Here is a 20,987-nt window from a genome sequence, read left to right as displayed (position 1 = left end):
TTGGAACCTCGACCGAGGCGGTACCAAGAATGGAGTGGTGCTATTGGTACCATCCACAGCTTTTGTTAATGAAAACACAAAAATAACTGTTCTAATGTGTAAGAGACTGAACTGGACTGGACTTCTTGGCGGAAACGCGGCTTGTACTAAGAGGAGAAAGCTGGATCATCAGACAGAGCTGTCAGTGTTATCACTACTTCTTAACTCTGAGCACTGTTTATGACGCAGAACTTCAGACAATTTTGAGCACAATGTCTCTCTGTATGCCTCCTGTCCTTCACTCTCCTTTCTACCCTCCGTTTTCACAGTTTGATGGTGAGCACCCACAACACTCATTGTTTCTTAACTCCCAAAGAGAGAGAAAGAGAGGCGGAAACCTCATTTACTCTCGCTAAGCTGCAAGATTATGTCTCTCATTTGAGTCCCAATGCCTTACTTTCGGTCTGCAGCTAAACCACAATTCAGATGGCTCATTACCATCCTTTGTCCTGCAGGGGGGCTACATGGGGTAACACTAGACATGCTCAAAGTGTGTTTAAATTCACTGAGAAGGGAAGGTCAAATCCTGACATCGTGGGTCTTCTGCAAAAAGGTTTTGTTGCGTCAACAAAATAAATTGAAATGTATACGGGATCAATGCCAGTAGTCATAATGTCAGTCATGATGGATCATTTGTACTTAAGGTAAAATTAAGGCTAATTTTACATCTTTGTTCACAGTTAAAGCTTCAAATAAACAAGTAGCTTTGGTTGTTATCAAACCATGGTTCTATCTTTCTCTTCTCCTTACTGCTCTCGTCCGACCCCACCCCACTTTTCCACAGCTCTCCTCCGTCTCTCCTCCACCCTCCATTCCCTCCCATTTCTCTCTCACATGTGGAAAGCATTATATCCTGTCTGGTGGAGAGGGAGAGCAAACATCCCAGGCTGAGACTGAGAGCCTCTCGGGTAGGTGTAGGGGGTGGTGGGGAGGCTGTTAAGATCTGCATGGCGGTGCGGTGCGGTGACTCTCTCGCTCTTGGCCCTGATGCTGTTTGGACAAAAGGGGGTCTTGTTATTTCAGGTCCTCAGCACCCGATAGCTGACAGGCTTCACCCTCCCACCACCGCATTGGACTGGACCAGACCCTGGTTGAATGAGGGAGAAGGAGATAAAGAAAGTCCAGCTAGAGGTCTCTGTACTCTAGTACATTTCTCATGAATAATATCTATAGCATCTGTGAATGTTTAAGTTTAAAACACTTGTGTAGGTTTCTCATGCTCTCCCTTTGCAACTCCAGGTCTCTTTTATTGTTGCCTTTTCTGGCAGCTTTATGCATGTATACATTGCTGAAGATACTGATCAATATATCGTTGCCCTTAGTAAAGTTAAATAAATACTGTTGAATGTACAAGTTACTACTTGTCTTTAAATGGCATGCGTCCTCAAGATGGCGAAAAACCATTTTGGGGGATGACCGAGAAATAGAATAAGGGACTCTGGTGGAAAATGTTTGAAAACATCTTTTTTTAAAGAAGTTGCACCACATTGAAAAGTCATCATACAGTATGTGGTCAATGTGACACAGTTGTCCAAGGTCTTGGACTTGATGTTGAAAAGCTGGATACCATAACAGCAGGCTGAAACCACCACCACACCCTTAGCACTTGGATCAGGACCAATGTGCTTAGTTATATCTTTGTAGGTTTTTCAAGATTTCCATACAATTTTCAGATCTGGCAGTACTTTCCTCCAAAGTGCCCATTGATCACATTGGAAAGCAAATAAATGGGTACATCAGGATTGTATATTACTACTTCAGATTCTGTGATTGCTTACAGACGATCCAATCATTTTACTTTCTTTCTCAGTGTGGCTGTAATCAGAATAGTGGTAGAGCTGTAGCAGGATGAGACTGAGGCATGCAGCCTGGGATTTAGACTTTGCCTTAAAAAGAACATTGAACTGTTTTATCCATTACTGCTTTAAGTCACATTGCTATGACAACCAAGTTTTTATGAAGATATAAAAGCTAGGAATCATTTCTGCATATGGCAGCAATCCTCCCTATTTTTCACATGCACATCCACAAGCACACAAATGCATGTCTAGAAGATTGAAAATGGAGCTCAGTAAATAAGCGCTAACTGTGGTGCTCCAAGCCTTTTGACTAACAGGCTGCACACAAACATGCACTGCCCACTCTAACTCAATGTGTGGGCCGGGGCCTCAGGTTGCCCGTTAGTTAGATTCAAGTAAATTAAATTGACCCATGGCGGCCAGTCATTTAATTAGCCAACCTGCTCCACTGGGTTGAAATAGAGACACACTTAATTAGCAAGGGTTTGGTTTCTCTATGGCCATTATAGTGACATTTAGAGATCCTCGTCTCCTCCTGTTTAACCCCTCCATCTTTTCTTCCTGTGAAGCGAAATATGATATGTAGTTTCGTAAACTAGTACCAACCAATTTCAGCCAATAATATCATGACATCCATTAATCATTCTGCAAATTTTTACGTCAAGAGAGGTGTCTGTGGAGCCACAGTCCTCTGTAGCTCTGTATTGCGCTACATTCAAAGCCCGCCCACTTTTTAGCGGTCCAATCAAATGCGAAGGATTTGATTTAAATCTCTTGTAACTGCACACTGCTCAAATATTCTGTAACCCGTAACAGAAACTGATGATGCTCTAACTTACGTTTCACTGGGACTTTAACAATGACGATACATCAAAAACATATTTTCGAACAATAACCCTGCCCAACCGAACAAACATGCTTTATGTCCAATAACTGATAAATGTGAGCAACAAAGACTAACAAAAAGAAGACAAATCTCTGTGTCGCCTTACAGCTGAAAAGCAGGGTACTGAATTGTCTCTCATCTCGTTGGGATGCCACCATGAGTCATTTGGTTGGGTGACACCTTAAAGAATGCTTTCACCACTTTCTAACCTTATTAAAATGTAGTTTCCCATCATTTATAGATGCATATAAAACAACTTCAGCAATATATTGAGTTTTAGAAACTTGAACCTGCATTAATTGGTTTTTCGTTTAGGCCTTAAAGTCCTTTTCACAAACTGTAACCTTACAATAGTTTCCTATGTTCCACTGATTAAAAGATAATAAAAGATAGCCATGCTTTTATCAACTTAACGCCCTTCTGGTGTGACTGCAGCTAACAGAAATAATGTTTAAGCTCAGTGAAAAGATTCACCAGAACCAGAGTTGCATCTGTTATCTGGTTTCCAACTGAGCTGAGGTTGTGCGTCGTTATAATTGATAGGAAATACAGTGAATCCTTTTTAAAGCATTTCTGTTTTCTAGGTTAGTTCACCAGGTTCATCCCCATAGAAAAATGAATGAATGAATACAAATGCTCTTTTCTTCTGTTGTTCCGGTCTGTGTGTTATGGAGCTGTAAACTGCAGGTGCAATTATTTCAGACTTTTGTTGTTGTATTGCGAAAATACAGAAACTGCTCTCTCTCTCTCTCTCTCTCTCTCTCTCCACCTTGCTTTTCCACTCCCAGGTGCCTGTTTCCCGACTCTGCTTTGTAGTGTTCAGAAAAAATTCGAGATGGGAGGGCGAGGTTGGGGATGGAGACATGGCAAAGGGTCTAGGAAAAAAGTATATAAAAAAAAAAGAAGCACAACACACACACATCAGAGGCGAAGCTCTGATGCCGCATCCCTGGCTCCAGCTCTTTGTAGTGCAATGAGCGGAGAGTTGGCTGGGGGCACGCAGGGAGGGAGGGAGGAAAAGCCAACGGGGGGATAAAGCACCGAAGGAAGGAGAGAGGCTGAGCTGTATACCAGCAGCATGGAGGAAGCAGCAGTTACTCTCCCTTGGGCTTTGGGCTTTTATCTGTCAGTTGTATGGAAACCAATCTCTCCGGCTCTACAGCTCCAAAACATCTACACTGCAGTCTAATGTGTGGATGTGAAATGTGTGTGTGTGTGAGACGACATTTCCTACAATGAGAAGCCTGTAGTGACAGATAAGCAGTCGATGAGCTTCACATACATGCACATTCACAGTCACTTTGACTTGCTCACACACACTCATCCGAGGTGTGCTCATGCTCCCATTTTGCCCTCCAGTGTGTTCCCAGATAAACCGCGGACCACTGATCAACAAGCCCTAAAGACAGGATTAATGGGTGTGCGTGCTTGTGTGTGTGGGTACGTTTTTTTTTGTGTGTGTGTGTGTGTGCTCTCCAGTCCAATTCCAAATTAGTGTTGCTTACGGCTCCACTCTGGCCTTTGAAGAAGGGGGGAATTGCTAATAGATGTGTACCACTGCAGTTCCTCCACTTCCCCTCTTCCTGCCTTCCTTTTCTCTTTCCTTCCTCGATCTTGCCTTCACCTCTCCACAGTCTTCTTCCCATCTCTGCGCCTGTTTCTCCATGTGTTTTCCTCCCCAACAACAAACACAAACGACTCTCAAAGTCGCTGTGTGTTTGGGCTGGTGTTGCCGGTCGTCTATCTAGATTTTATTCTCTGCCCCACTAAGAACAGAAGAGCCTCTTTTAAGGAGAAGAGCCACTTGGGGTAGTTTATAGCATCCCCAAGAGAGCTGAAGAGGCAGGCCCAATTAAATGGATGCCATGTACATGGAGGGTTCCCATGGTTCAGATGCTAGAACAGGGGCCCAAGAAAGAGAAACGAAATAACAAAGGGGAGAGTTTGGTTTGCTTGGGACTCAACACATCAACAGTGCAGTCTAACAGCATGTACTAAAGCAGGATTGCAAACGTTTTCTTGTGATGTGTAAATGTGCTCAATCTTAATCCTCCTAGTTTCCTATAATTGAGAGGGGAACAGGTTAAGTTATGAGTCTGGATAAAGCTGGGATTGAGTTTAAATGATAAGTCAGTCAACAGAATTACACTGCAACAACCCACAACCCTGTATCATTATAACAAATACACTGCAACACAGGTTCTGGTGTTTATCTCTGTAACTCTCTAAAGACGGTTAGTCATTTATGTGAGCCACTCGTCTGTGGTCAGGATTAACCTCAAGGTGGATGGATTTAAAAACGTGCCTAATGAGATAAAGGCTGGTACTCTCTGATCAATGGACTTTGAGGAGGTTGAATGCATTTCCGGTGAGCTTAGTGTTGAGAAAGCTGCCTTTTTGGATCCACTTAGATGGTTTATTTTAAAGGGGCCCTGTGGAGTTTTCTTGTAAACAAACAAAAGTTATATTTACATTCAGTGTTGCTCATCAAAACACATCGTGTGTATCCTTGAGGTCTAACACACATGTTGAGTGAAACTCCTTTCTCATAAAACATATGCAATGCTGATTTTATTTATTTTAAATCCAGTGTTGTTTACCTCCATGTTTACTAGCTTTCCCTGCCTTTGTTGGCGCGTTGCAGCACATCTTGGTACGTTACCGCCATCTGTTGATTAGTGGAAAAGTGTGACACCATTGGTAGGACTGTGCATCACGTTCCTATGACTTGGCATTTGGACAAAAAGTAGGGCTAAGCGATATGGAGAAATCAAATATCACCATATTTTTGTCCAAATACCTCAATATCAATATGCAACAATATTGTAGGGTAGACTATTGGTGCTTTCCCAAAATATTTTCACAATGGAATTTTTGATAAATTTGTATCTTTAAAACCAGGAGAAGACAACACTTATGCCATATTAAGATATCTCAAATCTAAGACGATATATAGTCTCATTTCAGGATATTGATATAATATCCATATATTGCCCAGCCCTAACAGCAAGCACATTTTAGATATTTTGTAAAGAGCTATGCCGACTTGTTTTGAACTTTGGTTCATACTGTATGTGTTCTGGACATGCTGCTGCTACAAAATGATTTTATTCCACAGCTTGATAAATGAGGTTCATAATGTTGTTTAAGATGGAGCATCCTCAGGAAAATGTGGTTGTTTCCCGCTGCTCTTCATGGGTTAGACAGATGGAGATATATTGTTTATCATCTATCATTCTAATGCTATTATGGGATTTCTTTTATTGTACATTTTTTGAAGAAATTAAATAGAGCTGCAATGTGTAGATGATTTAATTAATTGCCAACTATTGATCTTTATCTATCATGTCTTAAGAACAACAAGTTAAAATTCTCTGATTCCAGCTTCTTAAATGTGAATATTTTCTGGTTTCTTTACTCCTCTACGACACTAAACTGAATATCTTTGAGTTTTGGACAAAACAAGACATTTGAGGACGTCATCTTGGGCTTTGGGAAACACGGATTGACATTTTTCACCATTTTCTGACATTTTATAGACCAAACAACTAATCGATTAATCGAAAAAATAATCTGCAGATTAATCAACAATGAAAATAATCGTTAGTTGCATCAACATTAAAACATAAGTCAGATTTATACCAGAATACTTGCAAAAAGTTCCCATTTGACTTGTCATCGCTGTGCTGGACATCCACTGGATAATTCAGTTGTTTATTTCTCATGTCTTCTGGTATCTCTTATATGTATACTGCCCAGTCGTACCTGGAGGAGGTAAGCAGTAAGGTGTATAGGGAAGTGAGAATGCACCCGTTGTTAGTGTGTGCCTCTCTACTGGTGTGAATGTGCCTGTGTACGTTTCAGTGTTTGATTATGGGTCAGGGGAGGCCACAGGCTCACGGTGGCCCAGGCAGCCTCAGGCCTCTCGGGTTTCAGAGCTGAGCATTCCTCCCCGGCTGCTCCATAGCTGTGAAAACCGCAAAGCAGCTCCAACAACAAACACTGGAGGCACTGGGGGAAAGACAGCTAACCTGTGGCTAATCAACAACAGGAGTTTGCTCTCTCTTCAGGATTTGTTCCCAATTTTTCAGAGTTGATGGCTTAAGTGAAGCAAAGTGTTTCTCCATTCCAGTGCCTATTTCTCCCCCTTTTCCCTTCTCTTTTGTTAGTGGAATGTTTTGAGAGCACATGACTCCTGCTAAGTAGTGGCAGCTCTGTTTGTGTGTGCTTGTTCGTGTTTATTTGACAGTTCAACATCTTTGGACCTTCTCTTTTTTTTCCACTAAGAAGGGTGTGGAACAGTAGACTGTCTGGGCTTGGTTTTGCACTTTGTAAATAACTCAGTAGTGAAATATGCAGCTGTGTGTGTGTGCGTGTGTGTGTGTGTGTGTAATGATAACATAAAGAAGCTGTTTATATAGCACTTCTCTGTAAGTCTCATGCCTCTGTAAAATGAAAAGAATAACGACGATTGCTGACTCCATTTAGACCATCAGGATTAAAACTGAGCACTTTGTTAAAGTTCTGTTGAAGACAGATTGACAATTAGCACTGTGTTTGTTTACAGGCCGCATTAGACATAATTGAATTTTCAGAAATTACATCAACTGAATGGCCTAATTATGGCCCAGAAAAGGGCATTGTGAGGAGATTTTGCAGTATAGCGGCATCTGTTTAGTTGCATCTTTGTATCTCTGTGTGTTTTTGTTTGGTTGGCAACTTTTTTTGATAATAGATTCATTATATAAGTACATTTTTAAGAAAAAATGGTAAACATTTTCTGGTTTCAGCTTCTCAAATGTTTCAATTTGCTGCTGTTCCTCGTCTTACATTATAGCAACTTGAATATCTTGTTTGTTTTGTACGGTTGGTCAGACAAAAGAACATGAAATTGTGATGTATATTTTCCACAGTTTTCTGATGTTTTATAGACCAAAAGGGCAATCCATTAATGAAAATAATCCGTAGTTACGACTCTACTTTCAATATGGTACTATAAAGTACATTTTGCGATCATGCTGAGTATTGCGATAAGAAATGGTGTGATATATTGGGATTTATTACCTTTTTTCAACTGCAAATTATGCAGTTTTTCAATTCCTGTTTTATCTAATAAGATACAGAGTTTTCAATCACATATCTTGAAGTCAGAGGTTGAAGGACCCCTTTGAAAATGCCCATGCCAGTTTTTCCTTGCCAACATTTAACGTAATTTTGGAGCGTTATTTAGCTTTCTTCCCGACAAGCTAACATGACATAGCTAACCCATTCCTTGGGTTTTCTAGGTTCATATGATACCAGTATCTTGCTTTAAGACTGAGCCCACTACAACCTCTGAAAGACAGAATAGCAGCCGGGCCCGTCAGATCGTTAAGAGGTTAATAGCTTATATAATAAAAGATTGATACTTGACATCTGTGTATTGATACAATATTGCCACGAAAAATATTGCGATAATATGCTGTATCAATTTTTTTTTTCCCACCCCCCCTACTTTTTAGTCATCCTTAGTATAAGTCTTCCGATGTTCTGGAGGCTCCAATATCTTGAAGGAACTTCTCACCTTTTCCTTTTAACTGTGTGAAACCAATGACACTTTGTTTTGTTATGCTTTGTAGAGATCCGTTGAAAGGTGTAAAGGTGTAGCCAGGGCAATAGGCTATAACAGTCTATAGTGAATCAGCTCCAGGTTTTGTTGTATGTGGTGCATTCTGGGTAATTGGTGTCCTCTGGAATGTGTCTAACAAAAGGTGTGGACAGGCAGCAGGAAACGGCTGCAGTGTGGAACCAGGTAATTTAAGGCTTTGTGTGCAGTGGGGCGGCTTACAATGAAACACCTGCCTACCTGCTGCCTCAACACAAACATTAGTCTTACTCTGTTTGTAGCTGCTACATAGTACTGTTGGCTGTGTTTGGAAAGTGTGTGTGTGTGTGAGGAAGTAAGAAAACGAGAGAAAATGTTGAGCTGATGGGACTCAGGAGACCATCTGAAAAAGGTGTGTGTGTTCGTGTGTGTTATTTTGGCAGCTCTTAAAGTGTGTTTCTTGAGCTCTCTTAGCGTGTGTTAAGGCTGAGGTCACACCAGGACTCATTCTCTCCATGCTTTAATGTAGCGCTCTGCTTCCCGTCACTTAACAATATAAATCAGGGACTATTAAAATGTTTCAGTCTGGAAGGTGAATGGGGGAAATTTAACATCACCTTGTGATTCGGGGCTCATGAAAACCTTCATTTAGTGTTATGGCTGACCTCCAGATTCAGACAGGTGACGCATTTTCCTCCCCGACCGAGAAACTGATGTGAATGACAGAACATTACCGTCTGGGTCTATGGGTTGGTTGTTTTGGCAGATAACCAGGTTTATCATTCTCTATGGAGTCTGGACCAGTAATAAAATGGCTCCAGATGCACCTGTCTGAGCAGAGACATCCATCAGTACTAATGTTACTGCCTCACAGTCAACACGGTTACTGTCTGAGTCAGTGAAGTCAGTTTGCGTGTTGTCATTTGGTTTATTTCTTGTGTGTTATTGCCATGATGTTGTAAATTATATATGATTGGTTTCTTAAAATCAACTTTCACTGCATTTTGACTTGAAGCATGAAGCGTAACTAATTTAACGTTAACATTAGCAAGCCAAGATACACACTCCCAATGTCCTGAAACACCTGAATGGAATTTAGCCATCATTAAGGTTATTAGTTAACGTTATGCGTTACACCTGTGCTTGACAAATCAAAATGTCACTGCCATTAGAAAGGACTATGAACGTAGTTTTATTTGTTTTTGTGCATTTATTCAGCAGCATTTATTGGCCCAGTTTATTCGGCAGTAACATTGGATGACTTGTTTGAACTCTGGATTTTCTCTATAGAATAATTGTGCTAGTTTAATAAAAGTAGCTGGACGTTCTGCAGATTCTTAAAGGTATTTAGTCGGGCTGCAACTAACGATTATGTTCAGTATCGATCAATCTGCTTATTATTTTCTAATTGATTAATAGTTTGGTCTATAAATTGTCAGAAAATAGTGAAAAAGGTCCATCCCAGTCTCTAAAAGTCCAAGGTGATGCCTTTAAATGTCTTGTTTTGTTAGTCCAAAACCCAAAGATATTCAGTTAATATGGTATAAAACAGAGAAAAGCAGGAAATCTCCATATTTGAAAGTCTGAAAACAGCATTTTCTTCCATTTTTGCATGAAAAATTACTTTAGCGATTAATCAATTATCAAAATAGTTGGTGGTTAGATTTCTGTTGATCGACTAATCGATTAATCGACTAATCGTTGCAGCTCTAGTATTTAGTCCCTCATGCTATAAACCTGCCTTTGACTTACTGTAGCGCCAACTCTAAAACCATTGGTTTGCAAGGCATATGTAATTGCAGCTTGTGCAAACAAGAGTGACTCCATCACTTCCTTAACTTCTCAAAATAGCTTGTGTCTGTGCCAAATCAAATAACGCCGGCAGAAATTAATCAAGTGTGATGAGCAAAAGCGTTGGTTTACATGACAGAGCCATTACAGGTTAAAGGTGTCTATGAATATGTTGTTGAATATAAATGATTTCTTTCTGCAAAGTCTCCTATTTCATTGAACAATTATCAGATTCATCAGACGTGGTATTAACATGCGTCCTCAGTGATCGGATCACAAGTGGACACCTCTAAGTACAGGTGTGAACGCACTCGAGACGCATTGAGATCTGATCGCTCAGACCACATTCAGGGTAGGTCTGGGCCACATATGGCCACATTCTTTTAGCAGTGTGTACGTGAATGTGTCCTGGGCCACATTAAGGACCGCCTACTCCACTGACGTCTCTGCGGGTCTCTGCGCTCCTCATGTGAATAGATAGACAGACAGAAACGGCTTCTGTGCACTACTGTATCCGGTCGGACTGTATTTTATTAAACTATATCTTATCTATAGGCTATATACTGTATCTACAGACTATCAGACTAGGGACACAAAGTGCATTATTATCATACTGACTGAATTCACGAACATGTTGGATAATACTACTGACATTCCTGTAGTATTACGTCACAACGTCTGCTGTATCAGCCATGTGTTTACTACGTGTTTACTTGCGTATAGAGCGGGGAAGTGAGATTGGATCACAAGTGGTCACTCAAGACGCATGTGGAGACGCATTCTAATGCCGGGTGTGAACAGACGTACTTAAAGCTGTCAACTTGTGTTCGGATCACTCAGGACGCATGTTAATGCCGGGTCTGAACAGGGACTAACAGAGCCCCGGTCGCAGCTTCATCATTATAGCTGGTATGCTTCATTAGCATGAACGGGCACGCTGCCACAAAAAGCTCCTGGTGTGACTAGATTCTTTGTAAATGTGAGGAAGTGCAGTCACCAAACATAAAGAGGTGTGAATGCTTGAACTCTTTGGTAACCTTGTGATAATAGTGGAATAGTTATTCTAGATTGTCACAGGGAAAGTGCTTTTGCATTTGGCCTCTTTTCGCCATCAGTTTTTGTAGATATAATCCCAGAGTGTTGATAACAAAAGGTCTCCGCTCAGCAACACCTGGACCAAAAAATCTATCTCTATAAAGGAACCCTGCCAATACTCTTCCTCAGGAGATGGTTTTCAGTTATTGGATCCGAATCTCCTGCATTCCTCCTGATCTAACCTCACCGTCTCTGCTTCTTTCTCTCGACAGAGGATTTTCAACTCGTTTGTGTACACCGAGAAGACATCAAACGGAGAGACAGAAGTGCAGCAGGTGAGTAACAAAGGCTTCTCCTTTCCTGTGTGTGTGCGTGTGTGCGTGTGCGTGTGTGTGTGTGCGTGTGTACCATGGATTGTGTCTGCTTGTGGTCTTGTGTAGTGTTCAATTCAGCTGCAATGAACAGACACACTCACACTCACCATCAGAGGAAAAAGGGGGTTTATTAAAATTCTGCGGCTGCTGTCTCATTGGCTTTGAAGTTCTCTGTCTGTTTTTCCACTTGTCTGTGAGCTCTCTCTCTCTCCCTCTGCTCACAATATGAGCAGAATAAGAAGACCTGAAGCAGAGAACGGCATCTTTTTGATGGCCTTAAATCCAAAAGTCTAAATATATGTGAGTCATTAGATTGGAAAAAACATGCTCAGAGTTTCTGTTGTCCGGCGTCAAGTCAAACAATGATTGTGTGCTGGCGTGTCGTGTGTGTTTTTGCACTCGTGCGTCAGGGATCTTGGAAGAGTGACGGTAAACAACGCCAGACTTGTAAACAGCCACCAGCAAGAACAGACAGGTGGATGTTTGTTTGCATTTCTCCTGCGACCGTGTTTCTGTGTGTGTGCATCAGCGTATCCATCTGTGTCAGTGCATGTGTGTGAAATATACAATATCTCTCATCTTGCAGCTATTTACTATTCCAGAGGCAGCTCCAAATTGGCCTTGAAGCATTGCTGTTTCTTCGTCCCTGCTAACTCGCACAAAAACAGTATTCATACAACCCCTAGGGTCTGCCATAGAGAGTTCATCCTGATAATCATTACCTGTTGTGCAAGTGTCTCTTAGTGTGGGTCTGAAAGCATTTCCTTTCACAGAAACCTCAGCTACGATATTTAGGTTTTGAACTGACACAACATGGATTGGGTGTATGTTAATAAGCACCAGCCGCAGAGCAGCACTGACTTCTTGTTGGAATAGTTTGACAGCTCATACAGTGCCCATACATTCTAGCTGCAACCCTTCAGAGGCAGATGCCAACTAATTCAGATGACAGCTCTGGCATAGTTGGCTCGCAAGTTCTGTCTGGGCAGAGGGGTTGTGTGTCCATGAGCCAAAGTGAGGCTTAATTAGGAGTGGGTCTGCAGAGGAGGAGAGAGCAGGGAGAGAGGGCAAGGAGCTCCAGAGAGGAGCCACTGGACGACGAGTTTCTCGTCTGGACATTCATTATTCAGAAAGACGTGCAGACATCTGTCCCTCTCTAATGACACAAGCCCTCCCTCTCCCTCCCTCTTCCTCTGTCTCTGTCTCATTGAGTCTGCTGCTGTCTATTCTACTACTGTCTATTGTTTTACTCATTGACGTGTTGCTGTCACTGGATATCATGAATTGAAACGGCTGGCTGCTAATGTTTTCATGCTGGTCCCCCATTCACACATGGGTCGTTTTAACAACAGAGCAATATCCTCGAGTACTATGAGTTACAATAAAGAGTTGAATATAGATGAAGCTTTAAACAGCCAATGCAATCCATTAAAAAAATCCTTGATTGGACCCAAATACTGAGCTAGAAAAAATATGAAAATGTCATTTCACGATTATTAATTATCCATTATTAATGCGATTCACCATCTTATCCTCATAATCATCAAAATATGCTTAAAACTCTTAAAATGGCAATAAAACATACTGGGATCTTTTACCATATATTTTAGATATGACACACATCTTGTTTAGTGAACATCCTTTTTGAAAAACAATCTAAACAATCTTAAATAAGGTAATCATACATTATAATGCCCCCCTGCATAAATAAAGGATAAATAAATAAATAAAAAATAAATAATTCCTGTATTTTTAAATTAGGTTCTATTTTTCACTTCTCTATCATGATGTCAAATGATACAGACAACAATTGTATCTATTGCATCAGTGTATATAATAATTCATTTTTAGTAAAAAAACAAAAAAACCCTGAACAACATTGTCACTTTTTTGCTTTGTTGCCTGGAGAGCGAGAAATGCCAAACCTTGGTCTTTCTCAAGATGGATTGACGTGCAAAAGTGTCAGCATGATCTTTTTTGGCTTTAGTTGTGCTGGTTGAGGTGTGAGAATGTGCCTACTAGTAAGTAACTATTATGTAAAACTATACTGCTACAGGATGGCACTCCTGTAAAAGAGTATTGTAATCTCAGTGAGGCCTTTTCCTGGTTAGATAAAGTTATATTATATTTTAAAAGAACTAAATACCTAATGAAGTTCTCAAATTAAGGCTCGTAGGACATCAGCTCTGAAAAGTGGAAACTTTGCAAATGTCAAATGTTTCTTTTAGATGTATTACACTTATTCTTGTTTATATCCTTGCCAACTATTGGCAGTACCTGGTGCTTTGTTTCACCTCAAGTTCCTCAATTCATAGAAAACTAAATATTAAAGTAAGTTCTGTTTTCAGTAGGGGTGGGGAAAAAATCGATACAGCATTGTATCACGATATTTTGTGTGGCAATATTGTATCGATACACGGACGTCAAGTACTGATCTTTTATTATATAAACTTGTAACCTCTTAACAATCCGACGGGAGCTATTCTGTCTTTCAGAGGTTGTAATGGGCTCAGTCTAAAGCTAGTGAAGATACTGGTATGAACTAGAAACTAGAGCCATGCCAATGCTAAATAACGCTCCAAAGTTACTCCGAATTTTGGCAAGGAAAAACTGGCACTGCCATTTTCAAAGGGGTCCTTTGACCTCTGACCTCAAAATATGTGAATGAAAACTCTGAGATGAACACAGTGAAAGCTGTATCTTATTAGATAAAACAGATGTTGACAAACTGCATAATTTGCAGTTGAAAAAAAGTCAATAAATCGCAATATATCTTATCGCAATACTCAGCATATTGCAAAATGTTGACTTAAGTATCGTGATAATATCATATCATGGGGTCCGTGGTGATTCCCACATCTAGTTTTTAGCCCTGCTGACAGCGTGACTTAAGAAATAGCAAAGTGTGTTGGTCCGTCGGTCCACCAACGCATTGTAGAGAGACATACTTAACACTGAAAACACATCCAGCTCAACTGTTTATTGTGTGAGGGAGTGTTACGGCTGTCCGTCACAGCCCTGGTAGATGAAGTCTTCACAAGGTGACATTTAAGAAATGGAAAGAAAAGGACAACCAGAAATGGTTCCATTCAAGTGAGAAATGGGATTTTGATTATTTCACCTTTTTTGTGTCAGGTCTACGCTGCTTACATGTTGTGTTCATCGTTTGATCTGTTTTCTGCATTTACTCCTGCTTTGAGGATATGAGTTATAGGCATATAACCACTAAATATACGTCACATTTTCTTGGCATATAAAAGTGAATTTAGACAAACAATCCACAGCTTCAGCCTGATATCAAATAGACAGGTTTATGGTATTAAGCTGTAATAATTCACCTTGTTTTAAGACACATTTTTAGATCATTCCACAAAATAGCAGTCTGGGAATACAACTGATAAATTCTCCTCATATTGGGATCATTAAGATGTTCTCTTTCGTTCATGTTGTTATGGTGGTATTTCTTCCATTGTAAACTGACACTGATTTTCATGACAGACTTGTGAGCAGGAGGATTTTCCATTTCCCTTACTTTATCAAATCATGTTCGATAATTACATCACCATCGGTTGAGCGAACAAAGTCAGCAGGTTTAACGAACCTTTCTGACAGTCGTTGGAAGCAACTTGTCCACTTCTCAGCAGCGAAAATGAACTAGTTCAATAACAAAGTCAGTTCATCGAAGGAGAAGTGACACCTGTGCTGTTACGTTTCAACCGTGCAGTTTCTTAGTTCTGCATAACATCCTATGCCAACCTCATCCTAGAGTAAGTCCCGGCCTTGCCATAAACACCACTACCAGTAATGGTGGTTGATGACTGGCTGGCAAACCTCAAAACTCCCAACACGAGACGTCAGGTTGCACCCGTTCCACTCACTCCGGCTCTGTGGCTGAACCAACCCCACTGGGTGCTGTAAACCCTGAAGGCTGGTTGGATGGGTCGTAGAGAGGAGCCCTGTGTTCTGGAGAGTGTGGTTAATCTGCAGAATGCAGGTTTGCTTTGGCTGCTCTGTGGCAGACTGTAACTTAAGCTTTAACTTGCACGGCTCGAAGTTTCTGGTTTCTCTTAAGTCACTCTGTTAAAAGTCGAGTCTTACTTTCTCCCTCTGTCTGTCTCTCCCCTCCCAGCTATGGAAACACTCCTCAGCTGAACACTGGCCCATTTTCCCCCTTTTTTAATACAAGTTCACTGCAGCTAATTGCCATGCGGCCATGCATGGACAGTACTGTGTGTGGGGGAGGTGTTCCACGGTTGTGTGTTTGACTTTATGTCCGTGTGTGTGAGAGCGCACACGTTAGTGCCTCGGTGTGTGTGCGTGTGTGTTCCTTGTGGTGGAGCAGGAGTAATTGTGGGCTGTGCCTCAGGCCCCCGTTAAACCCCTAATAGGAATAGCGGGCGGCTGATTAGGTGTACAAGCGGTCAGTGGGTCGCGGTACATTTCCCTGTTCCTGGCTTGAATCGCAGCCCTTTTGCAGGCAACCGGTAATTATGGGATGTGAACAAAGGAGCTCCAGTTACTGTGGAAATAAGCCCCTTTCTGTATTCAACGAGGCTGAGTAGGTAACTTACAATGGCTTCGGAAAGTATTCAGACCACTGCCATTTTGCTACTGTTTTTGTGTTATAGTTGCCATCAATGTACACATACTTCTTGATGAGAAGTTCTTACAATTAAACCAAAATCTAAATTAAGACACTTAATTCACACAGGTATTCAGACACTTTGATGCAACTCTCTGAATTCAGCTCAGGTGTATCCCTTTTCCTTTAATAATCCCTGAGTTCTCTAGAAGTTCATTGGACAGCACTTGTGTCAAATTCAACTGAGTGGTCATGATTCTGCCAGCACACATTATTGAGTATTGATCTGCCTACACAATTAGCATATTTCCCCTCGGTCACACAAAACAATGTTGTTTTTATACAAAAAAAAACTATTGAATTGAGCCAATAACCATAGCCCAAACAAATAAGATAACGTCATGAAAACAACACTGTTGCCGTTCGTGCTGAATCGTTAGTTGCGTGCCGCCGGCTAGCTCTTACTAGGAATTAGTCCTTTAATAGATCTTTAGAGTTAAATAGGGATGTCACGGTGAGGACATTTTTCCCCCGGTTGATAAACTTGTGACAACACCGGTGTTACCGATTACACCGGACATTTTACAAGAAAGACGGCGCTCAATATATGCAGAGCGCTTACTTTCATCTTTATCGTTGGATGGCTGTGTGTTTGGCCTCTCAAGTTTAGCTTTCACTGTGAGGCTGCAGGTTTCCATCTGGAGCCGTTTGACCGCTCCGTCCTCTGTACGCCGATTGCCTCATTAACGTTACGGTTCCCTTATAGCATTGGGTTTATATCCAAAATATTGCCAAATAGGCGCTTTTGCTTTTCGCTTTGACACCAAATCCTCCACCATCGTCTTGTCTGTCAAATCTCTGTCATCCCATGTGTATGAAATTTGACTTGGCGATGATACGCCAAGATGAACTAAATGGGTTTTATTTCTATAAAAAAAAAGCGAAGTGACGGTGGGGGCGTAATCGGCGTAAACTAATGTAATCGGTGTGTGCCCGACCACCGTGTAACACCGGTAACACCGACTACCGCGGCAAGCCTAGAGTTAAACCCAGTGGATCATGTGACAGCTTTCAAGTTAAGCGGATAGTCTGTATCAGATTACATGCATGTGATGTTTCAGATTAAGTGGATGTGAGTTCCTCACAATCCCCAATAACATCCTTTCAAGGCAAAATAAAGCAAGAACAGGAACCTGTTGTGAAGAGGTGGTGGTGCGCTGGTTATTAATGTCCCCCAGGAGGCAGCTGCAGAGCCGGTTATTAGTTTCCCCAAAGGAGTGCTGTGAGATGTGTGCTCAACCAGAACCCAGTCCTTCAGAGGAAGAAAGACAAAGAATAATGTATGCATGTCCAGGGGCCTTCATTAAGGGCCCCAGTAAAGACTGACTGAATTAGCTGTTTTGTATTTGTTTAGAAACACCATTTTCTTCTTCCTGCTTCCTGGTTTTCTCTTTTAAATGAAGAATGTTTTTTAGGACCAAGACAAATAGATGATAGTATATTTATAATGTGGATTGTGCAAGGTTCTTACAAGACAAAATATACATAAATGCACTGCATAATAAGCAGGTGCATTCTTTTTTTATATGTTCTTTCCCACAAATATTTACAATGCCTCCACTCCAAACTTTCACTTTTGCTTGGCCCCGTGTTGTATTATAGGGTGGATTTTCTTATTAAATGATGAAGGGTGTGCTTTGTGGAAATGGAGTGTTTTTGTTCTCCAGCGCCAGACATCCATCATTCAGCTCTGCTTTTAACAGTGATGGATTTCACACTTAATGCAGCCTGAGTTCTGGGCATCTTTGATTAGGGATGGGTAGCGAAACCCGGTATTACAATGGGCCCCGGGGCTAAATCATTGTGTGTGTGTGCTTGTTTACACATGTATGCATGGAAGGATACTCTGAGTGTGTGTGGAAAACAGTTTACCTGGACACTTGTCTATATAAAAGTCTATAGTCTCACTTCTAACCAGAGTCGTCAGATTTGGGGTTTTGAGGAACATGGATATAACTTTAATTATAACCATGGATAAAATGAAGGTGGTGAGGTTTGTGAAGTTCTGACAACAGAGACTCACTGTGTGTTTTGCTTGCACCAATTTACAATTCTAGCATTACCTCATGATCCATCACGTCATTGTAACAGTTACATTTAGAGGTTAACTATTTATATTCAAAACTTGTGATGGAGAAGAAAGCAGAGGTCACAGTGAAGGGAAGCGTGTTTGAGAACAAAACCGCAACAAGATAGAGATGAACTTGAGAAGCAAGCAGCAAAGAAAAGAAACTAAGATTTCATGAAAATATTTAAAAATAGTGGGACAAACATAGCGAATACGCAGAAAATAAGATACAGTGAAGACGATTATACGTGCGTGTGTGTGCGTGTGTGTGCATACTTGTGTAGATCCTTAATGTGATAGTTGTAATCTTTTCACTACTTTAAGCTTTAGTTTGGCAGGTTTTAGGCAGAACTGTGGGTTAGATAATATCCAAAGTTTTCTTGGTCAGTCTTATGGTTTATAAGGTAAAGCTGAATTTAAGGAAATAAATGTAGGTGTCTCCACTAATCACTTGTCTTGTTGATGTGCCTTTGTTTCCTTTGTGCAGTTGGCCAAAAAGATCCGTGAAAAGTTTAACCGCTACCTGGACGTGGTGAACCGCAACAAACAGGTGGTGGAGGCCTCGTACACCGCTCACCTCACCTCTCCGCTCACTGCCATACAGGACTGCTGCTCCATACCTGCATCTATGATGGAGTGAGTAACTTTCTCTTTAACACACACACACACACACACACACACACACACACACACACACACACACACACTTTCCTCTCTGTCTTTGTCTCTCTCATAATACACACACAAATCTCTGCAGGAGGTTCATTCTCTGTCTGTACACCAACCTCCCGCTGTTAGCACCTGCATTCGACTCTCTGTACATTGCTTTATGCTTTAACTACACACACACACACACACACACACACACGCACACAAATCCCCATCTCTCCCTCGTTTAAACATGTTATGATCATCTTTGGATTACATCACATCCTTTACAGCCTTGGAGAATCGTTGGGTTTTTGTTAGCTTAGAATGAGCCCTTCATATCTACATAGGGACCGGGTCGTCTTCACAGAGTCCGCCATGTTGCTCCGCCATGTTTCTACAGCGGAGGGTTATTCAGTTGGTTGCAATCTGCAACCACACCGCTAGATGTCACTAAATCCTCCACACCGTCCCTAAACTCTACCTTCATTTCAGAACCTATTCAAGCAGTCAGTAGTTGTGCCAGTTGTTCCTTTTACTGCAGTGGTCCTTGATGTTGAAAAGTTTCATGGTACTTGGAAGGCAGGGAGATATTGGGCTTTTCATGGGTAATACAGTTTTTTGAAAGCCTGGAGATTTGATTGCTGTGTTGGCATCAACTTATATACACTAGGTTATTGATTTCATTCAAATATTTTTAGTTGGAAGGATGTGCAAATGACTAATACAGACTTCTGTGAAGTGGATACATGCCTCATTTCAGACATTTAACAACAAAAGACAAACAATACCAGGGTGTAAAAAAGGCAAAATAAGACAAAAAAACACACAAAACATAATAATAATAGCAATAATCATAATAAATAAACCCACATACAACGCCATAAAGCACACAAATCAGGTAAATTAAAAAAAAAAAAAACCTTAAGTAATGTACAAACAGTATTTTTTTGATTTTTGATTTCATCATGAAATAGTAAAATGCCACTGATGACAAAGTTAGTGTTTCTTATAAATATAGTTTGGGGACCAAAATAAGCCACAAGGCTTTGTGAAAAGGGTGCCCAAATGACAAAAGTTTATTTTTCTGAAACTGGGTGTGAGACTGAATATGTCAGATTTAAGTCCTCTACTGAGAGTTTAAAATTGCCCCAGCCTACAGAGTAGACCCAGCTTCTCAGCCATCCACCAACTCCAGCAGGCGAAAACACAGTTCAAAGCTGAGAGCTGCTTTCAGTTCTAATCTGCAGAGCAGCAGCTGTCTCTACCCATCATCCCCTCTCTCTCTCTCTCTCTCTCTCTATTTCTGTCTATCTCCCTCCCCTTTATCAGCCGATGTAACCAGTTATTGCTCTCTGAAGTTTTCGCGCTGCAGACTTCACAGGCTGCAAGGTCACCTGTCTTTCCTTCAGTCGTGCAGAGAGGAGACTGCCTGGCTCAGGGCCACTGGCCACCTGTAGCTTAAGAATCATGCACATGACATACTGTTCATACATTCAACAGTTGTTCACACGCAGACATGTTGTATTTATGTCCAGACATGTGTGCTCTACACCCAGGTCTAAAATCATGGATTTACAGCTTCGAGAGACAGTTTGAGGCAGAAATTGCTGAGGAAAAGATGATATAAGACCCAGGTAGGAAGGATGGAATGATGCAGGGGGAGTCGGTCACATGGGTGGTGGTGTTGGGGGGATGGACATACCAAACTGAAGCTGAGTCTGACAGATCCCTGAACATCAAAGCTTCTTCCTCAGGGGAGGAAAAAGGCACGGAGCTCTCTTGCTTTCATTTTTTGGGTTTATGCAGGATCGTGAGGTACTTTAAGGAGCAGTATGCAGAATACCTTAGCTCTCTCTTCCTGAGCACTCTGCATCTGGGAGCAGCTGAAGAACCGAGCACCTCGTAGGTTAGATTAGGCTTTGATATATTCCTACTGTATGCCTAAAACAACTAGTTTTTGAATGTTAACTAAATCCTTGTTCTTAAAGTGACTATTAAATGCATACCAATAATTTTGGGGGTGTTGATTTATTGGATATTTCCAGCAGATATATCTCCATCTGTGAATCTGTTGGCTTACAAGAACTTAACATAGAAACCAAAGATATGCTTAAAATT

General features: G+C 41.1%; 1 protein-coding gene across 2 annotated transcripts in view; it reads left to right on the top strand.

Annotated features, from left to right (window-relative positions):
- Window positions 1-20,987, top strand: part of cachd1 (cache domain containing 1) — a 102,847-nt gene that overhangs the window by 31,966 nt on the left and 49,894 nt on the right. For both annotated transcript variants that reach the window (XM_037770342.1, XM_037770343.1), the window contains 2 exons: window positions 11,407-11,469; window positions 18,706-18,854. In XM_037770342.1, the coding sequence (XP_037626270.1) occupies window positions 11,407-11,469; window positions 18,706-18,854 (212 nt within the window). The remainder of the gene's footprint in view (window positions 1-11,406; window positions 11,470-18,705; window positions 18,855-20,987) is intronic.

The sequence above is a fragment of the Sebastes umbrosus genome, chromosome 5, assembly GCF_015220745.1.
Source record: "Sebastes umbrosus isolate fSebUmb1 chromosome 5, fSebUmb1.pri, whole genome shotgun sequence".
In the NCBI taxonomy this organism is placed as follows: Eukaryota; Metazoa; Chordata; class Actinopteri; order Perciformes; family Sebastidae; genus Sebastes; species Sebastes umbrosus.
This window is presented reverse-complemented; position numbering and strand designations above follow the sequence as displayed.